Source organism: Podarcis bocagei (assembly GCF_964188305.1).
Source record: "Podarcis bocagei genome assembly, chromosome: 7".
Lineage (NCBI taxonomy): Eukaryota > Metazoa > Chordata > Lepidosauria > Squamata > Lacertidae > Podarcis > Podarcis bocagei.
This window is the reverse complement of record NC_138132.1, coordinates 39,362,443-39,387,775: the sequence shown is the minus strand read 5'-3', so window position 1 is coordinate 39,387,775 and position 25,333 is coordinate 39,362,443. Positions and strand designations below refer to the sequence as shown.

Below are 25,333 nucleotides of genomic sequence, written 5' to 3'. Positions count from 1 at the left end.
GTATTTGCTGGTTGTGCTCTGTGGATAAGGCAGGTATCATGTCGGCTGTCATGCGGACTAGTAGTCCCTCAGCTGTTTACATATTTCTGTTGGAACAAATCAATGTTCATTGTGTAGCAAAAATATTGTCTTCTATATAACATATATATAGGTATATATACTATATAACAGTGCTCTTCACTCTTGGTTGCCCAGCTGTTTTTGGATCCCAACTCCCATGATCCCTGATCATTGGATGGCCTATGGGAATGATGGGAGCTGTAGTACTGTCCTAAATAGCCCAGTTCTCTCTCTCTGCAAAATATTCCTTGCTGTAGACTCTTTGGCATGCTCTGTATGGTTGAGAGAACAACTTTTTTTATATAGATTCTAGTAATGTAGCAACCCTTCGTCATATACTGTATACACAAAACTCCATAGATTTAAATAACAAAGGTTGTATGAGATCACAGTCCATATAACTGGGCTTCGTATTCAGGATTGTGATCAGCGTTCCTGATCATCTGTTCCCCTCCAGATGTTTTAGACTACAACTCCCGTGAACCCCAGCCAACACTGCTTTGTAGTCCAAAACATCTGGAGGGGACCAAGGTTGGAAAACGCCACTTTAAATAGAATTGGAATGCTCTGCTATTTTTTATTTATTACAGTTACTTATATGCTGCCTTCTAGGGTACAATTCCTTCCAAGGCAGAAAACAAGTAGTATTAAATTTAATTTTTTAACTTTAAACAAACAATATTAACTTATTAAAAAGTCACCCAGCTCCTTCCCACAGGGCAGTTGGTAGATGGCCTGGTAAGTGGGAGAGGAATAACCCAGCTGACGTGGGTTGCAAGATGGTCTTCACCTGTTCCCCTCTTTCCTGGAAATCCTCCCCACTAAACTAAGCAAGTGGTCCACCAAGCAATTGAAATCTAACACCCAGTTCCTCACCATGTGTCCACACAGTAACCCTGTGTGGTAGGTTAGGCTGGGAGGCAATGATTGTCCCATCTTCATGGCTGAGTGGGGATTTAGTCTCCCAGGTCCTAGTCCTACATTCTAACCACTGGAATTACTGGAAAGCACTGTATAAAGGCCATCTTTGTACTTGCAGAAAGTTCGCAGCGGTGACTGGAAAGGCTACACGGGAAAAGCCATCACTGATGTGGTCAACGTTGGCATTGGCGGATCAGATTTGGTGAGCTGTTCTGCTGCGTGACTTCTCTTTGCAAAGGAAGCACTTGGTCTAAATGTTTAGCTGCTCTGACAGCCTTTTGTCTTTAGGGGCCCCTCATGGTGACAGAAGCCCTCAAGCCATATTCCAAGGGCGGTCCTCGTGTTTGGTTTGTCTCCAACATCGACGGTACCCACATGGCCAAAACCTTGGCTGAGCTGAACCCCGAGACTACACTCTTCATCATTGCATCCAAGGTACGTTGCAAGTCCTTTAATCCATCAGCAGCTCATGCTAAGTAGAGGATTAAATATGCAAAGGTGACCTCTCTAGACCAGGCTTACCCCAAGTCTGCCCTAGCATCATATGGCCTGGGGTTGATGGTAATCGTTGTCAAATTGTGGGCACCAGGTTGGGAAGGCTGCTGCACATTGCCTTTGCTCATGCCAGCCTTGGTGACTAGGCAGGGGAGCAGGTTTCCCTTGGTTTATTGAAGTATTTGTTAGTCAGTAGCTTTAGTTAAGCCTACTGGCTTTGGGCTTAGCTGAACTAGGAGAAAAATACAATAGATGATGCACTGATTTTTCAGATGCTTGGCTTTTTATGCAAGCTGTACTTTGCTAGGGTTCCTCAGTATTTTATCTGAGAAACCATAGAGTTGGAAGGGACCCAAAGGGTCATGCAGTCCAACCCCCTGCAATGCAAGAAAAGGCAGGCAAGAGTTTAGGAAGCTTAAGTGGGAAGAGAACTTCAACCTATAGGCTTTGTTTTGTGAATTGGAACTCCCCAGTTCCTCTGAATTTTGTTGTATGTTTATGCAATGGTTTATGTTTAATAATTTTTTTGATGCATTTAATATTGTATTGTGGGTTTTAAGTATTTATGCACACTACCCTGAAATCAGCTTTTGGGTAAAAGTGTGGTATAAGAATTATTGAAAAAGAAATAAATCCAGGTTTCCTGCCTGAATGCTGTTGAGAAGACTAGCATCTCATGGCTCTATTTGCCTGGATGCCTTTAGACAATTGGTTAGGTTTGGAAAGGGATGAATAGCATTTTTTTAAAAAGCTTGCTTTATAAACTAGTCTTTTGTTATATAATGAAAGAATTTTTTGGAGATGGATGGGAGAGGAGGAGGATGTGATGTTGGTCCTTAAAGCTACATTTTAATGGTTGAATAAACTCCAATAGAGCAGGGTGATACTGACGGAACTGCATGACTGGCCATGTCAACGTGTTTCATAAAGAGCGAAATATTTTTTTGCTGATGAGCAAATTGGGACAGTCTGGAAAATCAAGGGGAACAAAGGGCCCCATGTTTAGATCCACAGCAGATCAGTCAGAGCAATTATTGGCTTGAGTGATTTCAAATCTTCCTGCAAGTTTAAAATTAGCAATCAGAAGAAGGGCCCCATCAATCTGAATGTTCTCCAGTGCATGCCCTCTTTGTAATGAATGGGGCTTGCAAAGGTCGTTGTCCTGATGGCTATTACCCAAAGTGTGTGAGAGTTCTAAATGACTTTTAAATTCTCAAAAGGTAGTCATTGGGATTGTGTGTGCTGCAATTTTGAGGGGAAAGTGCAGATGTGATGGAATTCAGCTTCTTGAGAACATTAAGTAAAAAAGGCAAAGAAGTGCACAAGATGGTTTGTGTTGGTACTAGCAAGCTATGTAGCTGGCATTGCTTGGGAATTTGAAGAAACCAAAAAATTGGTAGAGTTTTTAAAGGTTCTGTCCGCCATCTTGTTTCAAAATGGCACCCAATTGGATCCAAACGTAAGATGAAAACCCACTTCTCAATCACAGGAATCATGCTAGATTTGGTTATGATATCTTTATCTGAATGTGGATGGGCGGACAAAAAACTTTTCAAAATACAGATCTAGAAATAATAACGTAGGTAAAGATAATACAAATAATTATATTTTATAAAGAAGTATGTAAGAACTAGAAACTGCTAAAATGTGTGAGCCAAGGCAGCTCTAGGTGTGCAGATGGGAGCACCTTGGACTTTGCCTGTAGTTTCCTCATTGTGCTTTCTGTTCCTTAAAAGTTGCCTAAGTGGCTTGTCTAAGTCTTTAACTGTTTTTCCCCTCTTCTCTTGGTGCACAGACTTTTACCACCCAAGAAACTATTACCAATGCTGAAACAGCCAAAGAGTGGTTCCTAAATGCTGCTAAAGATGTAAGTGAAAGTTCCTTGGTTATGTGCTCAGTTGTGTAAATAAATTAATCTGTAAAGGGGCAAATGACTAATGTAGATATAAAGGTAGCCCGGAAAGAGACAGGAGTCAGCTTCAGTAAACATTTCCTGCCTTGTCCCTTAGAAGCAAATTTTTACTTGTGGTTGGCAAGCCTTCCCCATCTCTAAAACATTTTTGGTGCAAGAGTGCTGGGTTCCGTTTCTGCTGTCTTACTTCCTGCTAGGAACTGCTACATGCTTTCACCCAGGTGGTCATAGAACTGTAGCTGGAATCCTCTACAAAAGTTCCAGCTGAAACTGTAAACTGGGAGCCAGTCTTCAGAATGTGTTTGCCCATCCTTCCTTCCTAGTTGGCATTTAGCTACGGTCCTCTGCACCAATACTAACCACAGTTACCTCCACAGCCATGGTTTGCAAATGCATCTCAAAGCATTGCCTCATAGTCTGGTTTATGAGAGAGCCAGGTGACTGTTGGTGGACATGACTGAATGTGGGGAAGGAATGGAGGGCAGGCAGTTTCCTGTGTCATGAGAAGGGAGCACATGCCCCTCAGGCAGACTCCAGGCCTGCAAATGTTGCAGGGAGAGCCTGTGTTCCATCTGCGCAGGCCTGAGGTGTCTTTAGCAGACTCCTCCCTGGGAAAGTTTTGGAGCAAGTTGGGCTGCAAGGAAACCTGAGAGTAAAGGCAAGCTAGCGAGTGCCCCTTTGATATTTGGCAACTCCCTTGCAGCCTGAAACTAGGTTGTACTTGAGACAGGACTTGGCCTTTTCAAAGGCAGATGCCTGAACTATGAATAAGTTCCCTGAAGTGGAGCCCTGCGTTCTCCAGCAACTTCTAAAAGGATGTGCTGCTTCTTTGCTATAACTATCTTTATCCAGATGGAGGGGCAGAGTTGCCTGTTTAATGGAGTCTAAAAAAGACACTGTGCAGACACTGAACTGCAGAAGAAGCTGGGGTTGAGAGGTTGTTAATTGCTGCATGGTATGGGGCAGTTAAACAGCCTTTTCATACTGGCACATGTTGCTCTTGCAAAATGCCTTCCCACCACCGTACAATTCTAAAAATGATGAAATCGCTAGGAAGAAACCAGGACACCCCCCAAAAAACCCCCAGCTCCAATAGGGTGGAATCTGGAGGGCCATAATCTGGGTTGGAATAATCATCATGGCAAGTAAGGCAGAAAGTTCAGGGCTAGATCCAGCACTTCTGGGGGACTGAAAGCGAGGCAAGCTCAGTGTGCAAGCAGTGGGTACACTACAGTAGGTACACTATAATATTTTTATTTATACTCCTCCCAGTATAAGCATACAAAACACACCAAACCATTTTGTGCTTTTTAAAACAAGTTTCCTGTTTCCTGCTTTGCAGGGGGTTGGACTCGATGGCCCTTGTGGTCTCTTCCAACTCTATGATTCTATGATTCTAAGTGTAACTATCTTCAACCCCTAAACTTGCTTTCTAGAGTGATAGAATACCATATACCACTGTTTAATTGATACAGTACACTGTTTAATGCCCAGGAGGGGATCCTTGGCATTGCTTGATGCTCTGCCACTGTGCCCAACAAGTCTGGTGGTGTTGCTGTTAAATGCCAGGTTGGTTTGATCCAACGCTGTGCTTTTGTAACCGGTGTATGAGCTGCAGCTGGTAAAAAGTACTCCTTGTGCTTATGCCATCACTGCATGGCGGTGAGCTGTAATGTCTTGAGGAGGAAGTTGGTTGTGCTCATTCCACAGACAAATTCATTTCTGCAGCAAGAACAGTTCCCTCCAGGTTTGCTGGAGTACAACCCACCCCCTCCAGCCCCCAGAGGTCAGGAGTGATGGGAGTTGTTGTCCAGAGACTTGGGGAGGGGGTATCATGTTGGGTACCCCTGCTATGTATAAACTGGAGCTCAAGTCTACTTTGTTGGGCAGTTAATAATAATATTTAAAGCAAGCTTAGCTACTCTGGAGAATAGTCAGCAAATGCTGTCCCAAGGGAATACATACCTGAGTTGATGTTTATCGCAGGATATTTATCTTAATTGAATATTTCTTAATTGAGGGAGTGGCTTTCATGTTGTGTTTTCAGAAACATTGACTTTCCTCAGCGTATTGATGTTCCTTGATAAGAAGCTCAGTAATGACTGACATGCTCTCCCTCCCAAAAGGCAGTTTGCCCACCTCCTACCTTATTTCCCTCCTGGCTGCACCTTTGGTGTTGGGAACGCTCTGAAGTGCAAACTCAGTTCATTAGTCCGGCTCTTGGTAACACTTGGCAGCCTGTCTGGCATCCCTTTGGACAAGGCCTATCGCGTAAAGCATAGCAGGAATCCTTTTGTAGGGTACAGGATATCATTGATTCCTGTGACAATCTGTAAAAACAAACGAACAGGCATAAAACCAATTTTTGTGGTAGCAACAGTTTTTAGTATGTTAGGTTTTAACCTCTTCTTTCACCTGGTGGTTTCAGTAACGTTTATTGTGGTAGTGACTTTAGGAATTAAGGACTTCCTTTTTTGAGACTGCTGGCTTTATGATGAGTTAAATTTTGTTGGTGTTTTTAAAACGATGTATGCTTTTGCTGAATAAAGGTTCCATGAAGGTAAAAAAACCCCAAACCTGATAGGATACCTATTTAGCCTTGGGTTGGGGAGGCGGAGCAGCAGTGGTGGTCTCTGAACTTTAGTTATGATTTCCAGGGCTGTCATGGCAGTTCAGAATATATTGATTGTTTTGTTACCCAACAATCTTCCTTCCTTCCTTTTCTTTCAAGCCTGCGGCTGTGGCCAAGCACTTTGCTGCCTTGTCTACCAACGGGGTGAGTATTTCAGTTTATAAGTTTCTGTAGTTTTTTGCCCTTCTAGAACAATTTAATAGCAGTGTTGGGATCAAAGTAATGTGATGCGGAGATCAGTGATGCCAAGTCTCCTGTTGCTTTTGTTGTTTTACAAAACAGCTGTTGCCTTAAAGATGTGGGAACATTTTGATGACTTTAGGTCTTCCCCTCCCGAGTTTGTAGCATATTTGAGGAAATTGCATGGCGGGAAGGAAAGAGTTAACCCCTCCCCTCCATTGCCATTCCTAAATCTCCCATGGCACTTCTGGTTTGGCCCACAGCTGAAAATATATGGTGGAAATAGAAAGCAATACTATTGGAATCTCTTGAAATATTCTACATACTGTGCTTAGTGAATTGATGCTACATGTGCTGGTTCTTAACTTGCCAAAATGGCACTCCTTGCTGAAGCGGGTGGGGTGTCCTAACAACACTCAGCAGCACCCTTAACAAACTACAGCTCCCAGAATTCTTTGGGGGATGTCATTGGCTGTTTAAAGTGGTATAATGCTTTAAGTGTATAGTGTGAATGTGGCCTTATTCTTCCTTCTCTTTAAGAAATACAGCCACAATAATATATTGGTTGCTCTGTCCCTATAGATGTAAATAGTGTTGCTCAGGCTTTTCCAAGAAAGCTCTGCTTTGATAAACATTCCTACTACGGCTTCTCAGCCACTGAATGTGTTTTGAATATGTATTTTCCCAACCCTAACTGGAGATGCCATTGAGGGTTGAACCCTGGGGCCTTCTGTATGCAAAGCAGCTCCGCCATTGAGCCACAGCCCTAGTAATTTTTGCAGGCTTCTCTGCCTAGCACCAATCTGATCTCTAACTGTTGCTTTCTCTATCTCTCTCTCTCTCCCCCCCCAACTTTCCCCCCTTTTAGCCTAAAGTTAAAGACTTTGGAATTGACACTCAGAACATGTTCGAGTTTTGGGACGTAAGTAAAACATGCTATGCAAGTCCATCATTGGACAATAGGACAGTGCTTCTCACTCTTCTAGAATTCAGGCTCCCCACAGACACATTTTCCTCCGGATACACAGGGAATCGTTGCATGCAGCCTACTTCTGCACCCAGGAACCTGTTGTGAGACAGCAAGGCTTCTGAATACCAGTTGCTGGAAGCAACACGGGGTGCTTGGCTCCTGCTTGTGGGCTTCCCAGAAGAGGCGTCCGGTTGACAACTGTGAGAATAGGAAGCTGGACTAAATGGGTTATCTGCCTGATCCAGACAGCTCTTCTTACATTCTTAGTTGTTTTTTTACTAAAACAACAAACCATTAATGCTCAAACATACATTAGCATGTACACAGACAGATACACACCAACGGATCAAAGTCTTCTCCTAAACATCCAGAGCCAGTGTGGTGTAGTGGTTAGGAGCGGTAGACTCGTAATCTGGGGAACCTGGTTCGCTTCCCTGCTCCTCCACATGCAGCTGCTGGGTGACCTTGGGCTAGTCACACTTCTCTGAAGTCTCTCAGCCCCACTCACCTCACAGAGTGTTTGTTTTGGGGAAGGAAGGGAAAGGAGAATGTTAGCCACTTTGAGACTCCTTCGGGTAGTGATAAAGCAGGATATCAAATACAAACTCTTCTTCTTCTTGTGTTAACCAAGTGGGGGAATGAAAGCTTCCATGATTTTGCCCAATCTTTAAAGCCATACAGGTTGGTAGGCATCACTGCCTCAGGACCTGATAATTCCTAGGAACTGTATATGCCTTCCAGGTGTGAACCTCCCTCCTCAGTTTGGGATAGAATTAAAGTCCGTTCCGCAGCAGCAGCGATGTGCTGACCCCCCTCCCCTTTGCTAATATTTGCAGTGCGGGGGAGCTTTGATGAAGGGCAGATTTTGGGGGTCACCACCATGAATACACTGCTGAAAGTCTGGCCTCTTTGGCTCTTTTGCTAAGGAACTTGTCAAAGGTCAGGCTAGGAGGCCTCTGAACACATTTCAGTCTAGACAGCTGCTGGGTAATAGGAGATAGTTTGCTGCTCCCAACTTCTGGACTTCATGAGTTATTATAAGCTGTGACATTTTGCCTGATGGGAGCCTACTGTATATAATCTAGGTCAGTAAAAAGGTCAAATGTCAGCCTTGCTTGAGATCTTGAAAGTGGTGGCAGGGGCTGAACTTCGATCTTTGAGCTTATCATAAACTGCCTGGCAGTGAAGAATCCAAAGTTCATGACCGTCCAAGGATTTGGCTGCACCTTTTCCTTACCTCATCCTCCTGCCATAGAAAGGTGTCCCTTTCCCACTTCCCATGTGCCAGATTCCTCCTTAAGGTGCCCAAGCTCAGGTGGCAAAGCTCTGCCCCAAATGCATACCCTGAGAGGGATGCATACCCTGGCGCTGGGAATGCCCACTTGATCCCTTTCATCTGGCGTCTCATTTTTCTCTAGTTTGGTGGGTCAAACTTCCCCTTATCCCTCTTTTCTAAGTCCTAAGAATCCAAAAGCTAGTGCTCATTCTACTCATAGTAGACCTATTGAAATTTGTTTGCATGACTAACGTGGGTGCATTAATTTCAGTGATCTGCTCTGAGTAGCTACAACCCACAGTATTTTGCTTTAAACATCTGTTTTGTGATTTCTGTTGTAATGGCCACTGGTGACAAACAATAACAGGCACTTTGGAACTCCTTGCCTCTTGATTTGAGGCAGGTGCCATCACTACAGTTTTCGGTGCCTGTTAAAACAACTTTGTTGAGGCAAACCTATGCAGACATTCAGAACTTGCATGTTTTATTTTTATTTTGCTACTTTTTGCATCTTTTGGAAATTTTTAATACCTGTTTTCTATCAATAACTAATGTTTTATTTTATAAAACATTATAATATATTACATCAAGCAGTATATATATTTAAAAATACTTGACTGACTTTTTCTGTAAACTCCTCCCCCCCAAGTGATATAGAGATGTTGTTACAGTGCCTGCTTTTGCCATGGATTCAATCTACAGCCACCTTTGCTCTCCAGACATTTGGGGCTAGAAAATCCCCCATCAGTGATGCTGGCTGTGGGGCTAAAGGAGAGTTGTAGTTCAAAATATCTGGAGAGCACCCAGTTGAAGTGAATTGGGGGTTCTGTGCTGGAGTGCTTTGCAGAGGAGTCCCTGGTGGTTTTTGCCTAGAATACCTTGATCTTCTCAAATGACTTTCCTCTCACCCTACCCTCTTTTCTGTTTGCAGTGGGTTGGTGGCCGTTATTCATTGTGGTCTGCCATTGGCCTCTCCATTGCTCTACATATTGGTACGTATCCAGAGTTCTTGGCATGATATCTTCTACTGCTACTATGCTGGGCTGATACCTTTGGTTTTGGGGGCTTAAAAAAAAAAAGATCAAGTACCTTTTAGAAAGCTAACTATTTTTTTTATTATTAAAAAAATTGAGTGGCTCATAACTTTACAGATAGCTGTTTCTGGTTCTCAAAACTAGAATAGAAATCTAATAAAAATGGGGGCAGGGAGCAGCCTTCTTCTCTTCTTTCCAAGTTGAATGCTGTGTTGACTCAGTAGGGTTAAATTGTACAAGCACGTTGGGTTCGGATCATCAAAATCCAAACCACAAACTGCTTTTGAGTTTGACAAACCTAGCAAGCAAACGAAACAACGAGGAATAGAATTTTGCAGTTGTGTGGTTTGCAAACAGGTGTTTCCACTTAATAATACTGGTGTTTGCTTTTTAAAAAATATCTATTTAGGTTACGATAACTTCGAGAAGCTGCTTGCTGGAGCCCATTGGATGGTGAGTATTTGGTTATTCTTCACAGATGATTGTGTCTGTGTCTCCACCTATTTGGTGACTTTAAACTAGGATTGGACAAAGTCATGGAGGAGAGGGCTATCAGTAGCTACTAGCCAATACTGATATGCTTTGCACCAGAAGCAGTAATGCTTTAGAACACCAGTCACTGGGAACCTCAGGAGGAGAAGAGTGCTGCTCTTGAACTCAGGTCCTTCAAGAGAGCTTTCCATGAAGACCTCAGAATGGCCACTATGAGAACAGGATGCTGGACTAGATGGGTCATCAGCCTGATCAGAAGGGCTCTTCTTACAATTTTAACCTGGTTGTTAGCTGGGGTTATGTAGGGCAAGCAAGAAACATCCCCCCCACCCCCAATTCTTAATCAGTCATCTCTCTGGCTTGGTAGATCACAAGCACTGGTCATACACAGTGAAAATCCATGCAACTCCCATTCACAGTTATAGGAACTGGTAGAAGCACCACTGGCTGAATGGGTTCTTATTTTCCAGTATGTTCAGAGGTTCTAGTATTATCCTCCCCTCTGCCCAGTGCACTGTTGGCTTTCACAAAGTAAAAACGTCTGCTTTCTACTGCTAGAAGCCAGCTCTGCATTGTTCTAAAGAAGCTGGAGTTTCATGAGTATGTTTGACATTGGGTCCAGGATGGCCCAAGTGTGCTGTAGGTTTGGTTTTTAGAACATGGGTGTGTTTTACATCCATTTCCCTAACAGGACAATCACTTCCGCACCACTCCTCTGGAGAAGAACGTGCCTGTGTTGCTGGCAATGCTAGGGGTCTGGTATATCAACTGCTTCGGGACTGAGACCCATGCGCTTCTGCCCTACGACCAGTACATGCACCGCTTTGCAGCATACTTCCAGCAGGTAAGGAGTTGTCGTCCTTGGAGTCATTCCCTTGTGCTCCTTATCGGTTGGTCTGCTCTCTGAATCCAGGCTTGCAATCTTAGGAGCGGAATGAGGATCTGTGAATGCGCATTGGGCACATTGGGTGCAGGGAAGCATCCACGTTAATTGCAGTCTGTGGGTAGTTCCACCAAATAAGAGTTGTGGCTTGCTGGGTCACAGGCTGCCAATGCTGCACGGAGTGCAGGCCACTGTCCAACCCTCCTGGTGGTGCACAATTAGCTGTGTGTGTCTCCTCTGTTCTGGCTAATTCTAGCACTATATATGGTTTCATTGCTGCTGTTTTACTGTATGTCTTTTATTGAAATGAGTTTTATTTCCTGATTTACACTTTTGCAAGTACTGTGTTACCTCAGGTTACATACGCTTCAGGTTACAGACTCCACTAACCCAGAAAAAGTACCTCAGGTTAAGAACTTTGCTTCAGGATGAAAACAGAAATCGTGCTCCGGTGGCGCAGTGGCAGCGGAAGGCCCCATTAGCTAAAGTGGTGCTTCAGGTTAAGAATAGTTTCAGGTTAAGAACAGACCTCCAGAACAAATTAAGTACTTAACCCGAGGTACCACTGTATCTTGGAGACTTCTAAAGTGACTAATAAATTGAATTGGTGGTGATTTATGTATTAAGTTTGAACCTCTGCTGTCATTTAGGGAGACATGGAATCCAATGGGAAATACATCACCAAGAAGGGCACTCGTGTGGATTACAATACTGGGCCAATTGTGTGGGGTGAGCCTGGAACCAATGGGCAGCACGCTTTCTATCAGCTGATCCATCAAGGTATGTTGAAAAGTGGATCCCATATTCTGAGCATTTTAGTAGAGCCAGTTATCCCAGACTTGGAAGGGGCCTTGGAGGCGGTGTCTCATCCAGGAAGGACAATATAGGACGACCAGGCAGGTGCCTGGCCAGGCTGCACCTAATAACTTTCACCAAAGGAGAGCAACCCACATATCCAGACAGCCTATGCCACTGTCAAACAACTTCTTCAGTGTTGTTGAGTTCCATGCCTGCTTTCCATAGTTAAACCTAGCTCAAGGTGGCTTACAACATCAAAAGGTAGGTGTGTGTGTGTGTGTGTACACACACACACACACACACACACACACACACACACACACAGTAGATTATGTAGTCATGATCAATAAATGAAAACATACTCAGCAGGTATACAATTAAACAATCCCCACATGAGTCGTAATAAGGTCTAACAATAAAAATACACAAGTATGAAACATCTCCAAAATTAAATCTTGACCCCCAACAAAAATCTGAGCACCAGCTTCTGTAGTAGGAGCCAGTCAGCCACATACACCCCCCCCCCCGTGGCCAGGTGGTAATAGACCAGTTAAAGCAGGGAGCAGGTCATATAGGACTCCGAGCAAAGATCGTCTTCTCGTGTTCAGCTGAAATCTGCAAATTCCACATATTTAAAATTCATCTGGGTGTTTTTGTTTTTTGGGGTTTTTTTTTGCTTACATCCCACATTTCGTTCAAGAAGCTCAAAGTGTCATGCACAGTTCTCCTCCCTCTCCCTGTATTACCCTCACAACAACCCTGTGAGGTAGGTTAGCCTGAGAGGGGGTTGACTGGCCCAAGGTGATGTAATGAGCTTCACAGCTTATTTGGGGATCGGAACCCTGGTCTCCCAGGTCCTGACCAGACTTTGTAACCTCCACCAGCATACCACATTGGTTCACGTTCTGTCCTTTGGCGTAGCAGAGAGCAAGTTGATGTATCTCAGGCACTTATTAATCTGACCACTGTAATAGTGCTCCAGTTTGATGTGAAGTAAGCATCTGCATGAGCCACTGTCAGTGTGTTACAGCAGCGGAGATGTCAGGTCACTTAAAAATAAAGCAGCAAATTAGAACTAGTTTCCTACGGTTAGCCTTGTCGAACAAGTTTTCTTAATGAAACCTAACTGCATCAAAGTGAGACTCTCATAAAATCTCTTTCTTTTTCTTTCTTTTTTGGTAGGAACTCGTATGATCCCATGTGACTTCCTCATCCCAGTCCAGACGCAGAATCCTATCAGGAAAGGGCTGCATCACAAGGTGAATGGCCAACAACGAATAGCTTGTTTTCAAAGCAGGTTCTTGCATGTGGGAAAACTTGCATACCACAGAGAAAGCAGATCCTTGCAAGAGATTCTTCTTTGGAGATGATTTTATACAAACTCAAGACGTTCCCTTATACAGTAGAACCTCTACTCATGTACGGAATCCGTTCCGGAGGTCCGTTCGTGAGGCGATCTGGGTCGCTGGGAGAAGCGCCGATCTGCGCATGCGCATTTGGTGGCTGTGTCATTCTGCGCATATGCAGACAGTGGCAGCTGCTTCTGCGCATGCACGAACTGTGGCAAACCCAGTATTTGCTTCCGGGTTTGCCGCGGTCGTGAGTCGAATTGTTCACGAATAGAGGCAGTGGTAAGTCAAAGTTCTACTGTACTTAATCAGTTTGTATGTCTGTTGAGCCCAGCCTGGACTCCAGCTCCTCCCTTCACAGGGTTTTGAAGCAAAGCTGTGTATAAAACAAGTACATTGAACAAAATTGCTATTCGGCATAATTCTATGATATGCTACACAAGGTAAAATATATACACATATGTATACATACATACATATGTATATATACATGTGTAGATATTTTACCTTGTGTAGCATAGCTGGCTTGGCTCAGCTACTTGCTTTGATGAGCATTGTAAGAAATGAAGCCCAGTCTCTGGGTTCTGAGATTTCAGCATGTGCTATCAGAAGTGAATAAGTTCCATCTTCCTTGCTTTAAAGGGAGGCAGTGGCTAGCAAAGGGACTTGGCAACAGGCCTCCAGCAAGAGATACATGTTTTTTAGCACACTAGATGTGTCAACCAGCTTACCAGTTCTAGGGTGTGCTATCAATTATTGGTTTTGGGGAAGTGGACGGTGGGGTGGAGTTGGGTGAATAATCACTGTTAAAAAGACAGTTATCCTCATCTGTTCCTTTTTGGATTTCACTTCCTTCGATCATAGTATTTGCAATCCTACCCTAACCATTTGTATTTTAATAGTAACTGAAACTGGCACCTTCCAAAATCTGGCAATTGCCAACCTTGGCACTACCAGTAAATACCCAATTAATAGATTAAAATGAGAATTTAAGTTGAAATCAAGTCAACAGAGCTAGCTCACTTGCCTTTTTTTTAGGTGTTGGCCAATAATTTTGTGGATCTTTGTAAAGCTGGAATCCCAAAATGTGGCAACTTCATTGCATTCCTACCACATGTGCAAGAAGTGCGCCTTCATTTTGCACCCCTCCAACACCATGGAGTATGAATTGGATTGATATTCGCCAAGCATAGAGGAGTAAGATGCCATTTCTGGAATGCTTTCAGTGCAGTTTCCTTAAATGAAGCTGGGATTGCTTTGTAGGGAAATTTTGTCCATGTGGTATTCCAGTCCTTGGCAATAGAAATAAAAATATTAATATGAACAGTTGTGATATGCAAATCTATTTTATTATGTATTAAAAAAGGATGGAGAAAATCAGCAGCAGGGTATCTAAAATATGAAAGCGCAAACCACCTCTCTGTCCTAATCCTGGTCACCACAGAAAATGACACAGGCCTCTCTCTCTCTCTCCTTTCCTGCTAGATCCTTCTGGCCAATTTCCTTGCCCAGACTGAGGCCTTAATGAAAGGGAAGACCACAGACGAAGCTCGTAAAGAGCTGCAGGCTTCTGGGCTGAGCGGGGATGCCCTGGAGAAGATTCTTCCACACAAGGTACCGTTTCAAGCACCTGGGTGGGTCACAGGCATTGCACCATGGTTTGCAACTGGATGGATAAACTGAAGGCCAATCAGGGTGACTCCCCTGTGAGGAAAGGTTGCTGTGTTAGGGGCTTCTTAGAGGAAAGGTGAGCAAGAGGTGGCATGATAGAAGTTGATGAAATTATGGCTACCGTTGAGAAAATGGGTAGAGAAAAGTCCTGTCCCCCAATAACCCCAGAAGTCAAGGCCATCCAGTGAAGCAGAATGTTGGAAGATTCAGGACAGTAAAGAAATAATAATAATAATTTATTTATACTCTGCCCATCTGGCTGGCTTTCCCCAGCCACTCTGGGCAGCTCCCAACAGAATATTAAAAACACGATAAAACATCAAAGATTAAAAACGTCCCTAAAGAAAGGACTTCTTCACACAGCTCAGAGTTAAAGTGTGGAACTTGCTCCCACAGAAGGCAGTGGTGGTCAGCAGCTTGGATGGCTTTAAAAAACAGTTTTGGACAAATTAATAGAAAAGGCAGTCAGTGGCTATTAGCTGTCAGAGGCAGTAATGTTTCTGAATACCAGTTGCTGGAAACCAGAGCAGGGGAGAACACTCTTCTTGCTTGCTGGTTTTCAACAGGCATCTGGTTGGCCACTCTGAGAACAGGATGCTGAACTAAGTGGGGCTTTGGTCTGATCCTGCTGGCTGTTCTAATGTTCTTACGATACTGAGCCACCTACAGGCAAAGACTCACTTGACCCTGCCTGTATAAATTAAATGAAACTTTCATATAAATGAAAGCTTTCACTTAAAAAAAGAAAAGAAACAAATACTGTGGCCTGAACAGTCATCTGTTTTGAAGTGGTATCGAAGTATTTATTGTCTTTAGGGTCTTACAGGGGAAGACAGGTCCCTGCTCCAAGGACACTACAAATCTAAGCCTGTCAGTGACAGCCAGGCACCAAACAAGGGATGAGTATGGGTGCTTGAGCTTTTGCTTTTATGAGCCGGAAGGACCCAAATGTTCAGACACAAGCTTGTTCAAGGGAGGATTTGAAGAAGTGGCACACCCTGTAGCTGTTACGGTTTTTCACTGATGATTTGGCTGTGAAACAATAAGATGCATTATTGACAGGTGTCTGAAGAATAGAGTGTAATAATAAATGTTTATCTCTTGTGTTTCCTTTATAGGTCTTTGAAGGAAACCGCCCAACCAATTCCATTGTGTTTACTAAGCTTAACCCATTCATTCTTGGAGCCTTAATTGGTAAACGTCTTACTCTTGAGTATTTGTATTCATAGGCTGCTTTGTCTTCTATAAGACTCACTACTCATCCTGCCTGTCTTCTTTTCTTTAATCTGTTACAGCGATGTATGAACATAAGATCTTTGTTCAAGGAGTTGTATGGGATATCAACAGTTATGACCAGTGGGGGTAAGTCACTTTCATGTATATGGGGGGAGGGACTTTCCTTGCAAAATGAGTCTCTTTCCTAGGGGTTGGACTCCCACTTAACTTGATGATCAGTCTAGGTCAAACTTGTTTCATAGTGGAAGAATAAGCTATTTGCACCTTGGCCTATTGCTGTAGCAACTTTGCTAAAGGATCAGCAGGTAATGTTCTTGACAGGTTGGACTGATCTTCATTGTCATCAATTGTGTGAGAAGTTTCCCCTTCAGACAACCAAGCTGCACTTAGTTACTGAAAAGCCTCCTGCTTTTTTTGGTTATGCTTTTGTAAATAAAAACACCTAAAAAAGCAAAAGTTAAACATACATAGTTGGAAACATATACTGAAGGGAATACATTATTCCCCTTTATTAAGGGGAATAATCCCACCTTTATTATGAAGAGCCTTGCTGGATCAGGCCAAAGGGGGTTCATCCAGTCTAACATTCTGTTCTCACAGTGGCCACCCAGGCACCTGTGGGAAATGTGCAAGCAGAATTTGAGCCCTTCCTGTGGTTTCCAGCAACTCGCATTCAGGAACATTACTGCCTCCAAATTGAAGGCAAAGCAATATCCATCAAGACATTCTGGATTGCTTCTTCTCAGCCAGTAAAACTGTTCCTGCCAGTGTGGCTCAACAGCTAGCTAGCATGTATTTGGACTGGGAAGACCTCGGATCAATCCTCTGCTCAGCCACAAAGCCTGCCTTGTTCACCTTAGGTTGTACTGCCTACCACCGATTGTGTGGTTGCAGGCCTTGCTGATTTGCACCCATGCTGCCCTAAGCTTCTTGGAGGAAAACCAAGTTATAACCAGTGTCTAAGCCAGGCCTTTGGCCTCTAGCCTAAATCCATCCTTTTCCTTCCCTTTGTATGTAAAAACCAGCGTTGAGCTTGGAAAACAGCTGGCCAAGAAAATTGAGCCAGAACTGGAATCTGATGCGCCGGTGACATCTCACGATTCCTCCACCAACGGGCTGATCAGCTTCATCAAGAAACACCGGGCCTGATCTGAGGGCAGGAGGGCTGCGTGCCGACGACAATCCAACCGCCAAACACCCAGTTCAATGTTGTAGTCTGTGCTTCGTTAACCACTCTTAACTGGAATAGCACTTTTTTACCAGTTCTGGCCTCTCTTCACTTGTTAGCTGTTAACGGTTAGCCTTGTTGCTTTTTTGAGCGTTGTTGCAAACAAAACCTTTTTTAATCTTGTGACACCTGGAAAATGCTGTTTAGTTGCTGTTCGTGGCAGCTGAATTGTAACTGTTGGGTACTGTTCCCCCACCCACTCACTTCCCGCTCCAGCTCCACTCTGTATTGCCTAGATGGAAGCTGCACAACAGGCAGCAGCAAAAAAACCCTTTGCCTGCACTGTATCTTGTGAAGCTGGTGCCATTGTGAGACACCCCACCCCAACTTGTACAAGATTATACCACAGTTAACTAAACATGGCTGCTTTGTGTTTTTCTCCTTTTATTTTGAGGTGTGAATGTGGTGTCTGAGCACTTAATGGTTTTGTTGGCTCTTTCCCATGATATAGTTAACCTTTTGGTTTCATCCTGAGCTGAATATATACATGATACATATATGAAGGTTCTCATACACACAGCCATCAGTAGTCTTTAACCTTCGTGAAATTGTCTAATCCTCTTTTTAAAGCCAAGCAGATTTGTGGGAGCACACTATGCACTGTTCTGAATCTTCCAGCATCAGCCCCAGGTAGCAGGACTAACAGCTATGAATGATGGGAGCTGTAGTTCAAATCATCTCAAGGGTACCAGGTTGGAGAAAGCTGGCTTCTGGGCCCCTACCTCTTCCTTTTTGTAGCTTCTCAAAATGACTTGAGCCACATCTAAGTTGCTTTTCTTCCAGAATAGCTGCTTGAAAAGCTCTTTCTCCGTTTGACACGCTCCATTCCCCTATCATGAATTAATTGCAGAGAAGAGAGCTGGAGATTAAGGGGTGCGTTATACAAACACCGCAGCTCAAGGATGGTGAGGCAGTTTTACTGCTCAATACAAACAGATGTACAAAGCTCATTTAAACACTTGGTTCAGTCAGACAAGTGGTTTTGCAGGCATTCAGTGTGGTGAAGCTTGAACAAAGATCCACCTGGAGGCTGTTAAATTGAGAGTCCTTCCAACCTATACAACAATAGGTTTAAAATTTCAAATGCTCTTTATGGCATATGCTTTTGTGGACTAGAGCCCACTTCAGATGCATGAAAGAAAAATGTAGAGGCTTTTGGTTCAAAGCCCAAGGAGCCAGCACAAAACATTAAAACCAAAATCTCAATGCAGGACCATTTAAAATAGCAATTAAAATTATCGACAAAAATTGATTGGTGACATCAACTTTGTAGGGAAAAGAGCACCTAGCCCTCCATATGTTGCTGAACTAAAACGCCCAACATCTGACCATTCATGCTTGCTGGAGCTGAGGTCCATTGTGTTCAGTGCAACTTACTCCCAGGTAAGGGTATATAGGGTTGTACCCTAAATCCGGACTAGAATGGTAAGCAAATAAAAGAATATTGCTTGAAGTGACTGCTAAGGAACAAAGGGCAAAACTGAACCAGCCCTTCCACTCAAAAATCTCATTTTGTACTTCCTAAGCGATATTGATGTTCCCTTTCTATGAAGGATGATTTATGCCCATGACCTAGTACCTTAACAGGACTTTAAAGTGGTCAGTTTAAGTTTAACAGCCTTGGTGGTCCTCAATGCCATCCCCAAATGAAATTAAAACATTCCTCTTTGGCACCTTTCAGTACATAACATGTGCACAATAAAAGGTCAGAAAAATCTTTCTGGCTATCCCAGCTGTGCTGCATCTGCACCATTAAAGTCTCCCTGCCCCAAATTTTCATCTAAGATAAGCATTATAGCTGCCCACTGGCACTGTGAAAATAAAAGTATGTGCGAAGGCTAGATGCAATTTCTGTGTGTGTAAGGGTTGCTTATGTGTTAGTTAATTTGGAAGCCCTTTGAAGAATTCTACAAAGGGATCAAAGACAAATGATTAGAAAGATTTCAGCGAACTGAAGAAAGATCGGACCAGATCAAAGGGAGCAGCTGACAGTTGTTGGCTTGCCATGACTGAGCCTGATTCAGTGGCTTGTTTTATACCTCCTGACTTGTATATTCCTGATAGTCCTAAAACAGCATCGTTTACCGTACTATAGGAGTATATGCTGCTAACTTACGAAAATATGTGTTTGCTCATTCGATTTCGCTATCAATGAAACAACGATGGATATTATGGAGGAAAAGCTAATTCTGAGTTACAGATAAGAACATAAGAAATGCCTTGCTGGATCAGATGGCCAATGGCCTTCCTTGTTTTAGAAAAAGCTCAACAACTTTGACCTGAACCCCCCAAAAGGGGTAGATCACTGCCAGTTTTTAATTCTGTGAGTAGATCGCAGACTCTTGGGAGTTAGCCGCCCCTGGCCTATCTGGTTTAGCATCCTGGCCTCACACTGACCAATGAGGTGGCTGTGGGAAACCAACAAGAAGGATTCAGGTACAAGTGCCCTCCCCTTCCCGTGGTTTCCAGCAACTGGTATAAGCATTACTGCATTTGACCATGGAGGCAGAAAATAGCCATCTTTGCTAGTAGCCATTGAAAGCCATTTGTCAATGAAGTTATCCAGTCCCCTTTTAAAGCCATTTAAAAGTGGCCATCACTGAATACAGAGGCCCAAGGGGAAGTAGGAGTTTTTAGCCTCAAATTAATGTCAGTTCTGATATATATATATATATATATATATATATGCAGGTTTTGTTGTCTTCGGGTGTCTTCCCGTGTAAGAGTTGGGGTGTCTAGGCGACGTTTCGACGAGGTCTCACTCGTCATCTTCAGGCTGGTGCTTTCGGCTTCTTGTTACTGGAACAGAGCAGGATCTCAGTGTTTGAGTTCCTATAAATACGTCGCCTAGACACCCCAACTCTTACACGGGAAGACACCCGAAGACAACAAAACCTGCATTCCTGTACCCGTGAAAATCTACGAAAGCATATATATATATATATATATATATATATATATATATATATATATATGGAAAAGGCATAATCAGGCAATCACATTTCGCTTCATTCCTATACATTATGCCCTGCTCTCAAATTTATAGACATTTCCACTGAATTGGCTTATATGTAAAGTAGTAATACCCTAGAACAAAGGCCACCTTTCCCAACTTAGCACCCGGTAGCTGTTTTGGACTACAACTTCTATCAGCTTCAGCCAACGTGGCCATGCTTGCTTGGGCTGATGGGAGTTGTAGTTTACAGCATCTGGAGGGCTGGGCTGCTGTAGTCTTTAGTTATTAGTCTTCCCTTACCTGTATATAAAATTGGAGCATCGTAGGATTGTTGAAATTTCCCTGAAGAATGTGAACTACAGTGGTACCTCGGGTTACATACGCTTCAGGTTACAGACTCCGCTAACCCAGAAATAATACCTCAGGTTAAGAACTTTGCTTCAGGACGAGAACAGAAATCATACAGTGGCAGCGGGAGGCCCCATTAGCTAAAGTGGTGCTTCAGGTTAAGAACAGTTTCAGGTTAAGAACAGACCTCCAGAACGAATTAAGTTCTTAACCCGAGGTACCACTGTACAACAAATGTTTTGTACTACAAATAAATTGAATCGTCATTATTTTTAATTATTAAACAAAAACTACTTGGATAATAACTTGGCTAGCACACAGGCATGCTCTGGGACTTTGCAAGCAATTCTGGGGCATAGAATTTGGGTAATTGGCTACTTTCTCTGTGGCGGCCCCTAAGCTGTGAAGCCCCCTCCCCACAGAGGTGCACCCAGCACCTTCATTATACAGCTTCTGGTACGAACCTCTTTACCCTGGCTTTTGACACTTGTTTTTAGGACCCATCTTATTTTTATGGTTGTAAGGTGTTTTAAACCATTTTGAATATGGTGTTTTAATACTATAAACCCCCCACCCAAGACCTTAGGCTGAAGGGAAGGCAATAAACAAACAAACCAGGGCTATCGACTGTCTGGCTCCGAAGCGCCCTCTCCGATTGCATGGAGCCCGGACAGCCCCGTGGTTTTCTTCGGAGCTGAGGGCGATGAAACAATCGCTGAGACGGCTAGAGCGTCGGTGGCAGAAAACTCACTCCGAATCTGACCGGACACAGGTTAGAGCTCAACGTCGAGCCTACCAAGTGGCGATAGCGACGGCGAAGAAGACTTTCTTCACCGCCTCTATTGCATCTGCAGAAAATAGTAGCAGGAGACTCTTTCAGGTGGTCCGCAATTTAACGGAACCACCTTTACCACCGGGGCCTTGTAAAGACCCCAAGATCTCCTGCAACGATTTTGCAAAGTTTTTTGCAGATAAAATCACTCATATTCGGAAGGAGGTAGACACCACCGTGGGAGCAGGGCTGGGGCGGGAGAGTGCTGGAGCTCTGTCTGGTCAAGTTGCATGGAATCAATTTCAATCCGTTACCCCCGAGGATGTGGACAGGCTGCTTGGACGCGTGAAACCAACCACCTGTCTCCTTGATCCTTGCCCATCCTGGCTAATAAAAGCAAGCCGGGAAGGGCTGGGCGATGGGCTCTGCGGGGTGGTGAATGCTTCCCTCTGTGAGGGAACATTCCCAGATCCGCTGAAAGAGGCGGTCATTAAACCGCTTCTTAAAAAACCATCTTTATACCCGGCCAGTATGGCCAACTATCGCCCAGTCTCAAATCTTCCATTCTTGGGCAAGGTGATTGAGCGTGTGGTTGCTGAACAACTCCAGGCACGCCTGGAGGATGCGGACCATTTGGATCCCTTCCAATCAGGGTTCAGGCCTCATCATGGGACTGAAACTGCCTTGGTCGCACTGGTTGATGATCTCCGGCGAGCTAGGGACAAAGGTGAGAGTTGTTTCCTGGTTCTGCTGGATCTCTCAGCGGCCTTTGATACAATCGACCATAACATCCTTCTGGACCGTCTAGAGGGGTTGGGAGCTGGGGGCACTGTTATACAGTGGTTTCGCTCCTTCCTCCTGGGCCGTGTTCAGAAAGTGGTGGTGGGGGATGAGTGTTCAGACCCTTGGGCCCTCACTTGTGGGGTGCCTCAGGGTTCCGTCCTCTCCCCCATGCTTTTTAACATCTATATGAAGCCGCTGGGAGAGATCATCAGGGGGTTTGGACTGGGTGTCCATCAATATGCAGATGATACCCAGCTCTACCTTTCTTTCAAATCAGAACCAGTGAAGGCGGTGAAGGTCCTGTGTGAGTGCCTGGAGGCGGTTGGAGGATGGATGGCGGCTAATGGATTGAAGTTGAATCCTGACAAGACAGAAGTACTGTTTTTGGGGGACAGGGCGCGGGCTGGTGTGGAGGACTCCCTGGTCCTGAATAGGGTAACTGTGCCCCTGAAGGACCAGGTGCGTAGCCTGGGAGTCATTTTGGACTCACAGCTGTCCATGGAGGCGCAGGTCAATTCTGTATCCAGGGCAGCTGTCTACCAACTCCACCTGGTACGCAGGCTGAGACCCTACCTGCCCGCGGACTGTCTGGCCAGAGTGGTGCATGCTCTAGTTATCTCCCGCTTGGACTACTGCAATGCGCTCTACGTGGGGCTACCTTTGAAGGTGACTCGGAAACTACAGCTAATCCAGAATGCGGCAGCTAGACTGGTGACTGGGGGCGGCCGCCGAGACCACATAACACCGGTCTTGAAAGACCTACATTGGCTCCCAGTACGTTTCCGAGCACAATTCAAAGTGCTGGTGTTGACCTTTAAAGCCCTAAACGGCTTCGGCCCAGTATACCTGAAGGAACGTCTCCACCCCCATCGTTCTGCCCGGACACTGAGGTCCAGCGCCGAGGGCCTTCTGGCGGTTCCCTCATTGCGAGAAGCGAAGCTACAGGGAACCAGGCAGAGGGCCTTTTCGGTGGTGGCGCCCGCCCTGTGGAATGCCCTCCCATCGGATGTCAAGGTGATGGACAACTACCTGACATTCAGAAGACATCTTAAGGCGGCCCTATTCAGGGAAGCTTTTAATGTATGATATTTTAGTGTTTTTTGGTTTCTGTGGAAGCCGCCCAGAGTGGCTGGGGAAACCCAGCCAGATGGGCGGGGTACAAATAATAAATTATTATTATTATTATTATTATTATTATTATTATAAACAAGCAAACGAGACGACAGTGGGCATGCATCTATAGGACACGGAGTTGTACAGTTTTTGGTCCGTTACAGAGAAGGTTCTTTAACATCCCTAGTTGGCCAGCCATCCCCCTTTCTGCTGAGAAGAAAAATATAGTCCCACAGAACCCAAAACACGGGGTAAAAACCACATGAAGGTCCTCGATTAATTGTGGCCTGCCCTTGGTGGCATGGGTGACTGCAGGGTGACTGCAGGCCATGAGGCTAAGTGATACGATTGCCTCAGGTGGCAGATCCATGGAGCAGAAGATCTGGCCTCCAAGGAATGCATTTGCTGCTGCTGCGAGTGTGATGGCTGCTGCACACTCCTTGAAGGCCAGATTTGCTGCCTCCTCGGCTCCCCCCCCACAATGCCTCCTCTACAGAAGCCTCTTGACGAATAGAAGGCGCTGCTGGTCTTCCACTCCCAGGGAGGAAATGGGGGCTTTCCTTTGGGTCCCCTGGGTTCTGCACCTACCTGGTTTGATTCAGAGCAGGCCTGTTTCCTTCTGAGTCCCACTTCAATCGTCAGGTAAAGTTGCTTTGATTTCCTTCCCCCACCTCTCCGATGCAAATCCTTATTCTCCCATTGTTCCCTGGCTGGGTGGTTCACCTCAGGTGGCAAAACGTCTTGGGCCAGCCCTGAGCAACTGTATGTGGCCAGTGTTCTGCAGTCATCTCAGTGGGCCAAGAACAGTACAGCCTACAGCAGGGGTCAGCAACCTTTTTCAGCCGTGGGCTGTGAGGGGCCGGACTATATTTTGAAAAATAAAAATGAATGAATTCCTATGCCCCACAAATAATCCAGAGGTGCATTTTAAATAAAAGCACACATTCTACTCATGTAAAAATACCAGGCAGGCCCCACAAATACCTCAGAGATGCATTTTAAATAAAAGCACACATTCTACTCCTGAACTGTCCGCGGGCCGGATTGAGAAGGTGATTGGGCCGCATCTGGCCCACGGGCCTTAGGTTGCCTACCCCTGGCCTACAGGACAGACTTGCTTAATAGCTACACAAGGCCACTGCCTGCCACAAGGAGGAGCATTCCAAGGGGGAAAGCGTTAAATGCAGAAGGGAGATAGAGCTGCAGGATGTATCTGCTGCATGGGAGTTAACTGATCGTTCCAGTAGGGGTCACCCAGAGACAGTGAAGAAAAGGACTGGGAGACTGACGGATGCCACAAGCATAGGGAAGAGGCGACCGCAAGGCAAACTGCTGGGCTGCCTTTCGTTGGGGCAGAGCAAGCTATCAAGAAACATGAGAACATAAGACCAGTGGCCCATCTAGGCCAGCGTTCTCTTCTCACAGCAGCTGACCAGATGCCCACAAGAAGCTTGCAAGTACATGAGTGCAAGGAGCATTTGTCCTTCCTGTGGTTTTTAGAAACTGATATTCAGAAGCATTACTGCCTCCAGCTGTGCAGGCAGAGCATAGCAATCATGGCTCCTATATAGCCTCCACAAATTTGTCTAATCCTCTTTTAAAGCCATTCAAGGTTGGTAGCCATCGCTGCCTACTGTGGGAGAGAGTTCTGTAGTTTAGCTATGCCCTGCGTGAGGAAGGACTTTATCTGTCCTGAATCTTCCAACATTCAGCTTCATCAGACAGCTGGCCAGCTAACAATGGAATCCAATGATTTTAACCCCTGCTGGATCCAGGAATTTAGAAGGGACTCAGGCATACAGCCTAACCCCCCACCCTCAACTCGCAACAATACGTTGTACAAGACAGTGTTCATTATTTGGAACCAACAAGGCACTGAAGTTATTTTCAGAGACAAAGTAATAGCTGAAGCTACCACATACTTCTATTTTTTTAAATAGGAGTATCATTGAAATTAAATTACTTGAAATTAATTAATCTATTAAACCTTCATAAATATGTATATGCATAATCAATCATTTAGGAGGGGGGATTTATTTGATTTTAATATGATGCAGCCACACAATATAGGAGGCAGATGCAAGGCTGTCCTTTCTTTGGAAGCAAGATGGAAGAAGTGCTCTAAGATGGCCCCTGTGGTCTTTGTATGTAAATAGGTATGCTGACCTCTGTCAGGAGGAGGACAGAGGGAACATGCCCTGCTATTTCCCCATGATCTCTCAGC

General features: G+C 44.6%; 1 protein-coding gene and 1 long non-coding RNA gene across 2 annotated transcripts in view; one reads left to right on the top strand and one right to left on the bottom strand.

Moving 5' to 3' along the window:
* The window catches only part of GPI (glucose-6-phosphate isomerase), a 32,159-nt gene extending 14,664 nt beyond the window's left edge, over positions 1 to 17,495 (top strand). The window contains exons 5-18 of the mRNA XM_081203383.1: positions 1,100 to 1,183; positions 1,270 to 1,416; positions 3,272 to 3,343; positions 6,120 to 6,164; positions 7,069 to 7,122; positions 9,378 to 9,438; positions 9,890 to 9,933; positions 10,664 to 10,816; positions 11,506 to 11,635; positions 12,836 to 12,912; positions 14,488 to 14,616; positions 15,792 to 15,867; positions 15,969 to 16,035; positions 16,935 to 17,495. Of these exons, the coding sequence (XP_081059509.1) occupies positions 1,100 to 1,183; positions 1,270 to 1,416; positions 3,272 to 3,343; positions 6,120 to 6,164; positions 7,069 to 7,122; positions 9,378 to 9,438; positions 9,890 to 9,933; positions 10,664 to 10,816; positions 11,506 to 11,635; positions 12,836 to 12,912; positions 14,488 to 14,616; positions 15,792 to 15,867; positions 15,969 to 16,035; positions 16,935 to 17,058 (1,263 nt within the window). The 3' untranslated portion in view covers positions 17,059 to 17,495. The remainder of the gene's footprint in view (positions 1 to 1,099; positions 1,184 to 1,269; positions 1,417 to 3,271; positions 3,344 to 6,119; positions 6,165 to 7,068; positions 7,123 to 9,377; positions 9,439 to 9,889; positions 9,934 to 10,663; positions 10,817 to 11,505; positions 11,636 to 12,835; positions 12,913 to 14,487; positions 14,617 to 15,791; positions 15,868 to 15,968; positions 16,036 to 16,934) is intronic.
* On the bottom strand, positions 11 to 24,129 carry LOC308592140. The gene is made up of 3 exons (XR_014010393.1): positions 23,698 to 24,129; positions 5,535 to 5,718; positions 11 to 86 (listed from the first exon to the last, which is right to left on the bottom strand). It is a non-coding gene; the product is annotated as an uncharacterized lncRNA (long non-coding RNA).
* Positions 24,130 to 25,333: the final 1,204 nt, after the last annotated feature.